This window comes from Ascidiella aspersa, chromosome 1 (assembly GCF_963924565.1).
Source record: "Ascidiella aspersa chromosome 1, kaAscAspe10.2, whole genome shotgun sequence".
In the NCBI taxonomy this organism is placed as follows: domain Eukaryota; kingdom Metazoa; phylum Chordata; class Ascidiacea; order Phlebobranchia; family Ascidiidae; genus Ascidiella; species Ascidiella aspersa.
Window position 1 is genome coordinate 33,919,209 of NC_139447.1, and position 13,985 is coordinate 33,933,193.

The following is a 13,985-nucleotide window of genomic DNA, read 5'->3' on the forward strand; positions in this document are numbered from 1 at the left end:
ACTCCTTGCTAGTGACGCTTTTATACCTGCTATACTAGATTTAACATTCAGTATCTTAAAGGTTGAAGTTTAATTACCGTTTACGTCCCCGCGAAAAACTTTTTATAGTTTTATGTCGTCAGTCGTAAAACAATGTTGGCAAATACCAGTAATACATATGTTTTAAAGTGAATGTTTCTAAATGCATACTACCTTGCCTCTTGTAAATAGGTGATTACAACGTGTATTTATACCTACTAATTTCTGTTTACAGGTGTAAATATCGGAAATAAAGTATTTGCCAATTAACGTATAAGTTTTTTCAAAATGTGTTGACACACCTCTTTTCATTTCAAATGTGATTTACAAATCTAAACTTTGCCTTTTTTTCTTAACCTAAAACAACTGCCTTTGTTTACGTATTTGCAGAATCTACAACTGAATAGCACGTTCAGCGCAGATTCATGCTCTTATAAACCTTTAAGTTGTATAAAAAACACCAGTTCAGTAGACAAATAAAAAATCTTTAATGCACATCAACCGAAAAGCATTTGCGTCACATAAACAGCAAAACACAAAAATCACAAAAATATTAACTAGACGGGCGATTGAGCTTCCATGGTTAGCTCTAGTGACGCGGTGTCGCCTGATTGGATAGTCATGTACACGGGCATTGTGTTCTCCGAATCGCTGTAGCGTTTTCGTCGCAGTGGCGTTGCGGGTGAGGATTCTGTGACGTCACTGCCGGATATTAGGAGTTCCTTTGCCTGGAAAACGATAAAGAATGAACCAAATTTCGAAGGGCGCTAAGACACGCTTCTACTCCAATTGAAACTGGGGTTACCATAGTTTTGTAGCAGTTTTACATGTCAGCATATATAGGCAAGCTATCAGTCAACTATAAAAATGGTATGAATTTTGTCTGCTGTATTTCTGTGTAACAAGGGTGAGTTATAATTGTATTGGATTGCATTTAAAGATGGGAATAAAAAATAGTGTACCGTAAAAAGTTGAGAACCATTGCTAAGCTTCATTAGCGCTGCGAAATATTTGTTGCGTCGTGCTTTAATTTTAACATCAACGGTTCACCAACGTTTTTCTGCTTGTTAACGCTGTAAAAAACATCGACACACCTACTATACAGTGCGATAGAATAATTACTTTAACCTAATATAACGGCAATTTTGGATAAATATCATTACATTATAGGTTATCTAATACAATACATAGTGTGCATTCAAGTTCCTCTTGCTTGGCTGTTTGGCTACTTGTAATACACATTTAGGTTATTTTAAAACGTTACAATAGTTGGCGCACACTTGTGGCTCTATTAAGACGAGCTGGTGTACTGCGACACATAATTTGGGCATCACTTCTGAACCATTAGTTGATCAACATAGGAGTTCATAAGATTCCTTTATGGGTTAACGTAAAAAAATTTTGGCGAGGCAAATTTTATTTTTAAATTGACTAAATAGGCTGAAAAAGGCCGAAACAAACGAAAATGCCGTTGCTCTGTGACATCAATATTTATCGGGTCGTTGGTAAAATGGTTTTCGGTTGTTTTTTTGCCGCTAACATGCAAGAATTCCAAAATCCATCTGTTGTGTTTCTTTCTTGTTTTCATCTTTGCTATTTAGCACTATGTGTATATACGTCAGGCTGTCTGTCCTTTTATGTATTTTAAGTCAGCTCCACGTACTGTAGTTTAAATCAATGCCATTCTTTATAAAATTCCAATGCGCATAAAAGAATCACAATCAGAGGGCAGCTGACTTGATGGACCTTACGGTCTTTCACCGCCCTCTGAAAAGTTTAGAACTCTGATTTTCGCGGCAGTTTGTTCGTTTTGTATTTTAATTATGCGTTCGATGTTCCAAATCAAAGCATCTATTAATCGCAAAGATTTCCAAACTGTGTGCCGCGGCACACTAGTGTAACTCGAAAGATTGTCAAGTGTGCCGCAAAAAGTTTTGTAATTTCGGAAAAGAGAGTATTTGTATTACCAATAGGTACACGCAAGCATTTAAGACTTCAATACGCACTATATTCATCACAAACAAATAATTTTGAGACATTTCCATATAGTTTGTCGTGTGGTAAGGCCGATTGTAAAATTACTCTATTGTTGCTTGATAATAAATTGCAAAAAGCCAAAAAGGTCGAGTAGATCGACATTTTCTTGATTATTAAGACGTTTTTGGATCGACATCATCTGGATTATTAAGGCGTTTTAAGATCGACATCATCTGGATTATTTCATCTGGAAAATGTGACACATTACCTGAAGATGATACAAGCTCGTATCGAAACGTCTTAATCAAGATGATGTCGATATACTCAAACTTTTTGGCTTTGCAATTTATTTTCAAGCTACATTACAGATCCGTGCATAGTGTACCCAACTACTCTATTGTTGTTCTGTTAAAAGTTTTTCGCAAAATTGTTAAGATATTTTTAGTCTGCCGCGAGCCAAAAAAGTTTGGGAACCAGAACTGATCTAACTCTTATCTCACCGTGGCCAGATCATGTGACACGTCGTGGTAAGCTGCGTTCGGGTTCGGAACCGCCGACGATACGTAAACGGTTCCGTCACCAGCAGTGACGTCAAACTTGAAGGGTATCGAACCGTTGAGCGGAAGTTGGAAGGTGGCCGAGTAGGAACCGCCGGCGCTGAGCGTCACCTGCGTTGTGACGTCATTCTGGTGGAAAGTATACGTCACGTATTGTGTTGTGTCCGGTTTAGCACAAGATTACAGGCAACACTTAAAAGGCCGTTATTTTAGTCTAGGCGTTTTTTGTGTTTTTTTCTGGAAGAAGAGAAAAAAACTAGAAAAATACGTGAACGGATTATTGCGTTACTTAGCCGATTGCCATATATCCCGTGGTGATAATGTATGGTCCTATACTTCATTTTTTGTTGTGTTCTATTCTTAGTCTTTTACTCGTGCGTTGTTATTTGTCACGCAGCGCGTTATTTTGATTCAAACTCACACAAAAGTGTATAGGGTCATTTCAACTCATATGTAACTGACCTGATCATGTTAATTCGACTTTGCTTTTATGCTCTGCGTTCCTGTCGACTTTTTTTGTTTTATAAAACCGAGAGAATTAGATTGTTCGCGGAATTAACTGGAGAAGTTTTAGTATTGCAAAAGTTTTTCTTATGGAAGTCAATTTGGTTTCATCCACTGATTAAACAGGTTGCATCCGTTTTGCCAGAACGCTTTTTTAGTATATGTGACGTCATACGACCGTATTTTAATTTGAAAACCATTTTTTGTCGAACTATAGTGAACATAAATAAACTTGGAATGTCAAACCGTCACAAAGAAAGCGGCGAATTGAAAACACAAACAAACAAGGCCTACAACAACACCTATGTTATTTCAGCATATTACATCACAAATTTTTAAATTTTACAATGGCGTCACAATATAACTCGCACAATTCGAGTAAAAAAACGAGTCGGTCGCTTACCAACGGTTGGGCAGGTTCGTTGGCCACCAGGTGGCGTATAGAGTACTCAAGGTCAACCAGAGGTTGTTCTTCCTGCTGTTGAAATGACACGTGGGTGGTAAGAGGCCGGCTTGCCATGTCGTTCAAGTCGGTGTCGTATATTCCGTTCCCCGTGGCCACGGTAAACACCGATATACCGGAACTTTTGGCCTGAGGAGTGAAGACCTTACACTTCTGTTCACTGTTGTAATGACTTAAGTCAACGACTTGACTTGAGGGCACTTAAATCACTGTTTTTAAAAGGCTTGACTTGACTTATGTCTTTTATGGACAAACTTGGGCAAACTTATGACTTGGACAGGGACTTGACTTGTTAGTTTTTTAAAATACTTGACTTGGAACTTGGAAGTCATACTATATATTTACAGTTGACTTGACTGAGACTTGTGTACAACACTGATAACAGCAGTTGTTGCTTTACGGATGGATTCAGGTTTGCAACAGTGCAGTATTCAGAAATGAACTAAGCTCTTACAACTAAATCACTAAGGATGGTCGTATTTAACATCTATTTTTTGTTTTTTTAATGTAATTTTTATCTTATTTTTTGTTTATGAATATACTAATGCTGCCAGGCATTGTATCAATTATAGAATTGTTCTTGCAGCAAATATTTGTTATTAAAACATGTACCGGCGTGAAAATCTTTATTAGGTTCATCATTTTTTATTTGTGTATGTTATTGATAGTGCCGGTTACAGTGACTGGCCTAATAATATATATAAATTTATCCAAATAGCATTAAATAAAGCATAGTTATGAAACAATCCATTTAATCTAAAAATATAGCAAACTTTTTTAACGTTGACCAGAATTGATTAATTGTAATAAAATATTACAAAACGTATATTATGCTTTTAAATCTAAAAAATTCTAAAGTATATCTCTAGTAGGGAAAGATTTTTCAGGTTTGAGATTTTTTTAAGATTTCTATGATAGCAACTAAAAAATTCGTGACAATTAATTATGCATCAGTCTAAATTTCATCCTTGTACAACTAACTGAGGGCAAACTATAAAACTAACTGAGGGCAAACTTCAGTTCAATCTCCTACTCACTTGGTCACAAGCCAGCACCGCATCGTCCTTACTCAAACCATCTGTGATAACCACCAGAACACGAGGCACTCCTTCCGCCAGTGGGCGTGCTCCGAAGCTTGCGTTGAATCCAGAGCTCACAACTTCTGACACAGCTAAACCGGTCTGGGTTGACCCTGGAAAATGTAACCATGAGGTAAAGTATTTTAATGACCATAGTGTTACGCAGAGCTGCGTCGCCCTTTCAGAAACTACGAGTCAGGTCATTTGTGAAACAACTTAAGTAGGCCTACAGGTCAAGTCTTTTTGAATAAATAACAAGTCAAGCCCCTGTCAAGTCATTATTAAAGCGAGTCAATTCAAAGTCAAGTCATTGTCATAACAATAAAACGGTAAACTCAACTAAAAGGTGACGTCAGTGCACTTGAGTCAAGTCATTGACTTAAGTCATTACAACACTTACCCACTCGTAGTATGATACTTTCAAACTTTGATATTCAATACTTTCATTTTTTTGTAAATTCAATAAAAGATCGCGACTTGCTTTTTAGGAAATGCATCTTAATTGTCTGAACAGTTTCATTATTTTATTTGCTATATGCAGGTATTTTGCTGAATTGCTACTCATTAGAATACAATGCTTAATAGTTAGTCGAATAACACATTTAGAACTATACCTTAAATCAAACCTATTTTCAAATTTACACTCGAAGTCAAACTCAACCTCAACTCAGATTCAAACTAAAACTAAAACCCATTTACACACTCACACTTATTGTCACACTCAAACTGACACTTGTTTTAACTTATACTCAAACTCAAACTCAAACTCATTTTTACACTCGAAATCACACTCATACTCAACTCTGATTTTTACTCAAACCGACACAACTTGAACTCAAAAGCCAAAGTACTTTAAGTTACAGACAAATGTTAACATATCCTCACCTTGATCGAAACTCGCAGCTTTCACCAAATTATCATAAGCGACTTGATCAAGCTGATCATCGAAGCCTTTCACGACCGTGTAGTTTCGTGAGTACACCGAGAAGCCGACTCTCACGTGATCCTGCGTGAGAGTGTATTTTGACGTCACAGCGGACGCTAGATTGAGCGCGTTCTGGAAGTTTGCCAAGCCGACGCTGGCCGAGCCGTCCAACAGAATCCAAAGATCCAAGCGAGTGTTTGAGTAATCTGTTCAATGGCAAGTTTCAGTTTTTACTTTACTTGTCGCTGCATGACGACGACAAGTGCTCAATAGGTTAGTCGATCCAAAACAAAAAAACATTTTTTTCTCTTTTTTTAACAAATTAGCTATTCATAACATTGACAAATGAACAGGTCAATGCCAGTGGGCCATGGCAGTATTTTTGTTTACATGGACCATACCAGTGTTATTCTTATTAGACGTTATTAATGCACTTAATAGAAACGTATAATTAAAAGCTGAGACTTGTTGTCAATCGTTGCCTAATTTTTAGAGTTCAAGTGCTCTAAGCAGCATAAGCCTGATTTACTACTTTGAAACATCACTAAGAGAAGTTTCAAATAACGAAAACAACATTATATTATTTGGCAGGGGAATATTCTAACCCAACAGGTTTACCTTTATTAACATTAATATAAACCAAAAAACGTTATGCCTATTGCACATGGGAAACCATTGAATAAGTTTCCAATACCTGCAAAAAATCGTCTAAATCACTTTAATGCTTCTTGTTTGACATCAAAAGCAAAAAAATAAACAAGTCTTCACAGGTTTACCTGCTGCAGCCTCCCTAGCGTCAACGAGGCTTTGAAATCGCGCCTCTGCTCCGGCTGACAGGTTGAAGTGCTGAGCGAACCATTGCGCCTGCTGGGCCACAGAACAGGGAAGCTCAAAGGCGCCGTTTATCAGCTCAATGTAGAGGCGCACTGAAAACGCTCCGCGTAGTGGAACGCTGTGAAAATTATTATCGAGGTTAAAGATTCTTCGGAGCCGGCTTGAAGCCTTTAGCTAGTCCGGAGTTATTTGTCCATGGTCCATCATTCATATTTCGTACCAATGTGTTAGTTCCACTGAGGATGAAAACACAAAGTCGAGTACGACTCCTGAGTCCTGATTCTGCCTCCGGCCAAATATGAGTCCCGGACCATGCTCCCACTCTACTAGACGGGGGTGCGAACAATTTTTGCACAATGTGCGCAACAATGTGCAAAAAAGTGCGCACATTTTTAAATGCTTTTAACTCTTCACTTCGCATTTTCAAATGTGCGCACATTCTAGAAAAAAATGCGCTCTTTTTTAAAGCCTTTTTAAAATGTGCACACATTGTGAAAAAAGTGCGCACATTTTTAAATACATTTTAAAATGTGCGCACTTTGTGCAAAACAACGCCACGTCCCCTACTGTACTCTACAGCATAATATTCCACCCATTGATTTAACTAAGTTAGGTTGGATGTACAATAAAGCAACACTTTTAGGGGTGCATATAACGCATCCACCCATAATACGTGCCTTGAAAATATTAACCATACACTATTCCACCATTACATTTTACAGTTTAAATAACAATTCCCTGTTTACAATACTGGTTATAACACAATCCACTAGTTACAACTCATTTTTGATTACAGCACAATTTTAATGTTGTACGTTAAAAGTGACCCTTTGTAAAGTTTTGCGCTAAATTACGATTTACTTAAAAGGGTATATTTATTGTTTAACACGAAAGTTGTTCCTTTTAAAAATACCGTATATTTAAAAGTGACTGTGTTTGTGTATAGCTAGGGTAAAGGTTCTCCGGCTTTCGTTGAAGTGGCACTTTATGTATTCATAACTGTCTCTTCAATATTAAGCGTTTATGGTTTGCTTATTTCAAAAGAACGTTTAAAGTAGGCGATGGTTGATGGATTGCGTTTTGAAGCTGGAATAACTTTGGGCTCTGAGTGTGCAAGTGTGTGTGTGTGTGTGTGTGTGTGTGTGTGTGTGTGTGTGTGTGTGTGTGTGTGTGTGTGTGTGTGTGTGTGTGTGTGTGTGTGTGTGTGTGTGTGTGTGTGTGTATGTGTGTGTGTGTGTGTGCGTTTTAAGTGGGCAGCTGGCGTCATACGGTCCGACAATTTACCAGAGTGATTTGTTTCAGACATAACAATAAAATAACTCCTATTTTACAGAATAATTACGAGCGAATTTTTATTTGTGATCTGGTTTGCTATGTGACCAAAATTCGTTCGAAAATATTTTTTTCACAACAATAACTTCCAAGCAAGCAAAACTTTTATACTTGTCATCTGGGTTGCTTGTTTACAAACTTATGAAACGTTACATTTATTACCCACTGCTAAATTTAAGTTAAAGTCGTTTAAAACGTCCTACAAACCGTTCAACATGCCCTTCTTACATGTTGTTGGTTTAAAATGTTTTACCTGTAATCCGGGTTGCTTGTATTTGTAACGTCAACGCCGAACCAAGCTCGTGACGCCGAAATGAAGGGACTGAAAATGGCTTGGTTGTCGGAAAGAGCAAGTTGGTCATGAACGAAGCTGGAAATCTGGAAATAAATCAAGCAAAGAGTATTTCTGTATTTTAAGGCCTTTCTTCGATAACTTCTAGGGATGGATGCATGGGTAGTGGGTTTAAACTTAAACTTTATCAACATAAACGATCTGTGTGGTGTTTTTAAGGTCACTTCTTTATGACTTCACGTTTTGACATAATTTTGTGACGTCACGTCTTTAAAAAAATGTCATGTCTCCCCAAACAAACACCTGAATCCGCGCCTGGTGAACGCTAAGAAATTTTAGGATTTCGCAGCTATTTTACTCAAGTACTGACTGCTAATTCTCTGTTAGTTACACAAGTATAAGGTTTTTTTTGGGGGGGGGTAAATTTTCAAAACCGAATCGGTCGGTTCCTAAATCACCCAAAAATACTGTTCGTGTTTACCAATTTCAGCGGTGTCAGACTACGTGCTGTAAGGCACCTTTGTAAATACATCGAAAAGAAGTGTCTCTATGTTATTACAGTTCGTCATTTGTTGAAGTCCACATTCTACAAAGCCAGTTAAGTAGCCCTGATATCGCTAACGAACCGATGTCCATTGTAAAAGTATGTAATCGCATACACTTTGACATAGGAATCCATACACTTAACAAATCATACGTTTAAAGTAACGCACAAAGCCCGATTCGGACAGCGGAAAGTATCTTTCAACCAAGTTTACAAAAGGCCTCAATCGTCATTTCAATATCAAGAGCTGTTTATTCTGTCAGATTTTCTTTTTGTCTGCGCAGAGCCTTTAAGCGCGCGAATCATAAATCAACAGGACGAAACGCGTAGAAAAGCCCGTCTGTACAATGGCAACAATACTTCCTGCCTACAAAGAAGGACTGTATAATCTACCTGCCGCAAAAATAACACGGCCTTGGTACGACAGACCAAATCGCGGTCTTTCGCTAGCCGCACAAGAAAAACCCATGCGACTTTCTTTTTATCAAAACTGATAACGTGTAACTGTTACATCGTACAGCCTAAAAGTTATATAATACCGTGGGGAGATATGCATCAGGTCATTAGAGATTTGGTTGGGATCTTTCGTTAGACTCAAAGTACTATTAAAACTATTTTAAAGAACTAGGTAAAATAAAATACAAGTCATTTGATTTGTGTATAGGTTAAACTACCACAACCATTTCATGCAACCCACTCGCACTTTATACAAGACAGAAAGTAGCTGAACCCCCATAAAAATACTTCTTGAAGATTTGTAGTTTAGTCGCTCTTCTTTTCCCAACTATTAATGACGTGTAATATTACTAAAACAATAAAGAACATTAGATCTAATTTACCGCCTGAAAAGGGGATATATCCAGAACCATCCATCTACAAAATATTATAGCATATACCCAAATTAGATCATTTGAAGCTAAAATGTGAAGCACAGCCATTAAAAACACAACAATTAAAATAAAACACATTCTTGAAGGACCTAAGCTTCTTGGCTTCGCAAAAAAATTGTGCTTTATTTTTGAATATATATCGCTCATTTATGTTCGTATTGCCATAAATGCTTGACTGCCACTTTATCTCAAAATTGAATCTGAGTTCTGAACTAAATATATTACTTGTGGTTTGCGTGACAATATGTTTCGCATAATCGCACAATAAATGTTTGCACAAGAGCGTCGTGACTCGGATAACTAATGACTCTTATACACGGATGATTGAATTGCTGTTTGATTTTCAATGAAACCAAGACTTTTTTATTCTTAACATCATTGTTTTTTCATTTTCAGGCTCCACCTTTGATGTCCAGTGATTTAAGATCGGAAACAATAGCAGACCAAGTCAAATAAGTCATTCTGGCCAAAGTGCTTTAAGCCAAGTCAATTAAGTCATTCTGGTCAAAATACTTAAGACAAGTCAATTAAGTCATTCTGGTCAAAAAACTTAAGTCAAGTCATTAGAAAGTTAAGTCATTACAACACTTGAACCTACCTGCCAAATGCCAGCATTAGGGTCGGCCACGCTGCTTCCGAACTCGCTCGCTACGTAAGCGATACGTTTGACGAAGCCGAAGTCATTTGTGAAGATGTCGAGCGCTTCAATCTTCTGGATGCAAGCGTCCACCACTTTTTCACCGCTCGATCCTGAGATCAGAGTTAGGTCAGCCGCTGCCGAGGCCCTATGGACAGTAAAACAATGACAATGACCTGATGGATCCGATGAAGGGATCATTTTAAAGATGTCCGATGCTTGAAATTTTATTCCGAAAACGATATCCGATATTTTCGACAATGAGTGTCGCGTTCCACACCCAAATAACGTCATTTCATGCTCAAAATAGACCAAATTGAAACGTAAAAAAGGTGATTTTTTTTTCATTTTTTTAGACCAAAACTTTGCTTTAACGTCGAAAAAGTTTAATTATTTCCAGTTTTTAACCGACTTTGTCTTGAAAGGGTAACCGTGAATCGCAAATCGTGGCTGAAATCCTACTATAAATTTAGCACCGGTTCGGCACTAATATCGCCCTAGTTTTCAACGTGTACCGATACTACCACTTAATATTTTCCCCAAAATTTGCCAATTTTGCAAGACCAGAAATCGCTCTATTGGATTGCAAATCATAACTAAAATTTCTGTATCAGACCTCAGAAAAAGTTATTTTATAAACTATAGTGGTGAAAGTAAGACGGAAAGGTGCGGAACAGCGTTTCAGCAAAAAAAATTTCTTCAGATACGGTAAAAAATGCTCATTTATAAATAAATGTGCTTTATTTTAGCAGAACACGTCGCTTTTTCACCAGGTCATCCCGCTATCTCCTTGACCATATTTAAACTATTCCAGGTGCATATTGGTGCGATAACTACCTCGAACAAGAACTCAGATTTCCTAGGAACACTTGTTTGAGACGCCCCGTTATGAAGTAACTTAGTGACGTAATCTCTGAATATTGTCGTGTGTCCGGGTAAGCAAATTTGTCATCGATTCGGTAAGACAACTATTCTACTTTCATCCATATGTATAATTTATATCATTCGCTACCGCCTAGCTTTCTCACTGACTGTCAGCATAACTTTAACTTATACAGAGAAGTGTTTACCTGTTTCCTGAATAAAAACAGGCCAGGAAAAGAAGAAATGATAAAATGAAGTAGTTGCTGAGCATTTTCTTTACACCATTTTCTTCAAGTGCTTCGCTCAGTAGTAATCCTACGACAGACGTAACGACAATTTTAAACAACCTATACAAATGATATATACTTGTGCATTAGAATTGTAAAATACATTTTGTATAAAGCCTAACTTAAACTGAAAATAGCACAAGAAGCCCTCTGAAGCGCGCCATATTGCGTTTAACTGATTATAAATAACAAAGTTTTCAAATCCTTTAACCACTTCAATAAAGCCTATGCTATATTTATCACATGAGAAGTGTTTATCGATAATAACTTGTTGACAAAGCAAGCCGCTTTTCCGCCTTTCGAAGGACATAAACCTCTTCAACGCCAAAAGTATGCGTAATGAGAAGAAGCTGACTACCTAAACAACAATTTTATAAAGCTTACTATATATTTTGGTGAATTATTTTTAGTTACTACGTTTAACAATAATCAAGTCAAATAAAGTAAATACCAAAATTGTACTTTCGGCACGCGATCACTATTCTTTACGCTTATCCGTCACTTTATGAGAAATTTGGAGGCCCCTAAGTTAAGTACAAGCTGCTAATGCGCTGCTGTAAAAATTAACTTAAAATCACAGAGGCAGAAAGCACTTGACGAGGCAAGCAATCAACACAAACCAGGTCGCGAACAGCCTTGCTTCACTCGAATTTCGCGCAGTGTAGCCTACGAGGCTCACAACTCCCCCATCGCACAGCCTTTGTCATAACAGCACAATATCGTCAACTTTCTCTCGCACTTCAATACCCCATAAAGCACAACATATTGCGTCGGACAGCGCTTCAGGCCTAAGTGCCCTACGGAATACGATATCTCTCGACGCACCCCGAGGCTTCGGGCCCTATTCAGGGAACAGGTGCACAACGGCAGTCGCCGCTCGCCTCCGCACCGCGATACCTTTGTTACGTCACGTCGGCTCGCCTTTGTTTGTTTTTCTGCTGGCGCGCCCGAACGATGGAAATTCCCCTACGCGCGATTTTGGCTAAGCGTTTGTTCAATGCCAAGTTTAGTTTGTGGGATAAATTTGTTTATTTGCATATGTAGGGTATTTTTTGCCAGTAAAAATAGACGTTACTATACTTAAGACAAAAAGCGACGTTTAGCAGAGTTTAAGTACAACGACAATTTATTGTTTCTGTAAACATTTGTTCTACAAATTTGCTTCTTTAATTTTTTATTATATGTTTACGAAACACTGCAGCAGTACTTTTATTGAGCAACAGTTTTGGTATATAAATACAATATAATCCCAGTAAGTCCAGCGTGTTTGCAGACATGCCTTATTCAAATACGAATCGATTATTTTATAAAACGCACTCAACAATATTTTGAAGCACAAACGTGTTTAGTATGCCACTGGCTAAAAGTGACACAAATTTGAACTTCAAGTTCAACTTTGAAAACCTCACAACCGTACCTTACAAAACTTACAAATGTCAAAACCTGCTGCTGCCAAATTTGTTAGCCTGCTAAGAGAAAAGCGCTGTTTGCTTGTCAAACTTATGACTTATTCTTTTTCCCTAGAACTCTTGTGGGTTAAAGGGATTGGTCGAACAAAGAGACTCATTTCCCTTATTCTTAGCCGCCCTCATTTCTTTGGTGACCGCGTACATTACCGAACCTGCACAAATCCTTTAAGCCCACATTGCCAAACACAGGAAAGCCAGGCTTTACTGAGGTTAAAAGGTACAACCGAAAGTCTTAGGCATTTAAATTTGTATTTGTCACATGGGTTGGCAACGATAATAACACTGTAGGGTCGATCAATCAAACAGTTTAATATAGGCCTATGACTGCATTTATTGACTTGAAAATAACTTAATTTTAAATGACGTTAGGCTAAAATTTTAAACACAAAAATGTCACCCGTAGTACGAAAAAAATCTTTTTATTCGATATAGGCAAAAATCTATCGTATAAGTGGATCAAAAACTTCCTTTTAAGTGGATCAAAAACTTCCTTTTTTTAAGTAATGCTCAAACAACAATGCTTATACCCTACTAAGTGTCAAAATTATTGCCTAATTGAATGTGGAAAACGAACTAATAGGCAACTTCATGACGTGCCTTTTCGTTTTGAAATTATTCTTAAAGTTTGTCAATAACTATTTGTATCTGTGATTTAACTATTTGTATCGGCAATTTTCACAAATAAGGCGAAAAATATTATTTTTAGCAAATTTTAAGTTTCTATGCAAAGGCAAGAAACGTTCACCATACATCGGCCATTCAACAATTTCAGCGTGTATAATTTCCTCCTATAAGATGTTTACTTCGATAATTGCATATGTTTAACGGCATGTACTTTGTTGTGTTATTTTATGATCAAAACAAGTCGTGATTTTCAGTTAGATGGACGACATTCCACAGCTAGGATCTGTTAGCGGAAAGCGACAATTCGTAGAGATTTATTTAGCTTTCCTTGTTACGTTAGCAAGATATGAGTTGGGATTCAACATAGAGAAAATTTTTCTTGATATTTTTTTTGTACTTTCTTATCAAACCCACGCCGAGTGTACGGTTTTGAAAGACCCCTCCTATATCGATTTTTACCTGTTTTGTCTTCGGTTTCTATGGAAATATTAAGCTCATCGGAAAAAGGTTGAAGTCATTGGAAATGTCTCGGAACGGATGACTGGAGGCGGGTAATCTTTCGTTGCCAAAAAATTAAACCAGATTAAGTTTATATTTTGTTGCAAGGTTTTCATCTGATTTCAAGACATTTTTACAAAAGTTCACCATTTATCTAAAAAGATACTGATATGAATAAGGTTTTTCGAAAA

The 13,985-nt window shown here is 37.3% G+C and overlaps 1 protein-coding gene across 2 annotated transcripts; it reads right to left on the reverse strand.

Annotated features, from left to right (window-relative positions):
- Nucleotides 1–487: 487 nt before the first annotated feature.
- LOC146169904 (uncharacterized) lies at nt 488–11,259 on the reverse strand. Of its 2 annotated transcripts, XM_083390458.1 has the most exons (9): nt 11,123–11,259; nt 10,014–10,200; nt 7,943–8,067; nt 6,300–6,475; nt 5,484–5,729; nt 4,557–4,711; nt 3,460–3,648; nt 2,496–2,681; nt 488–746 (listed from the first exon to the last, which is right to left on the reverse strand). In XM_083390458.1, exons 1-9 carry the CDS (start codon nt 11,185–11,187, stop codon nt 576–578), a joined length of 1,500 nt encoding a protein of 499 aa, XP_083246584.1. In that variant the 5' UTR covers nt 11,188–11,259; the 3' UTR covers nt 488–575. The 2 variants fall into 2 exon arrangements, with proteins under 2 accessions (XP_083246584.1, XP_083246590.1); XM_083390464.1 differs by lacking the exon at nt 2,496–2,681.
- Between the last annotated feature and the right edge of the window lie 2,726 nt (nt 11,260–13,985).

Excerpts from the sequence above, each read along its gene's own strand:
- LOC146169904 (XM_083390458.1), bottom strand. The coding sequence starts at position 11,187 with ATGCTCAGCAACTACTTCATTTTATCATTTCTTCTTTTCCTGGCCTGT. Across the intron at positions 5,730-6,299 it reads CGCTAGGGAGGCTGCAGCAG|ATTACTCAAACACTCGCTTG; the intron begins GTAAACCTGTGA and ends GCCATTGAACAG. Across the intron at positions 3,649-4,556 it reads CGGTGCTGGCTTGTGACCAA|GCCAAAAGTTCCGGTATATC; the intron begins GTGAGTAGGAGA and ends TTCACTCCTCAG.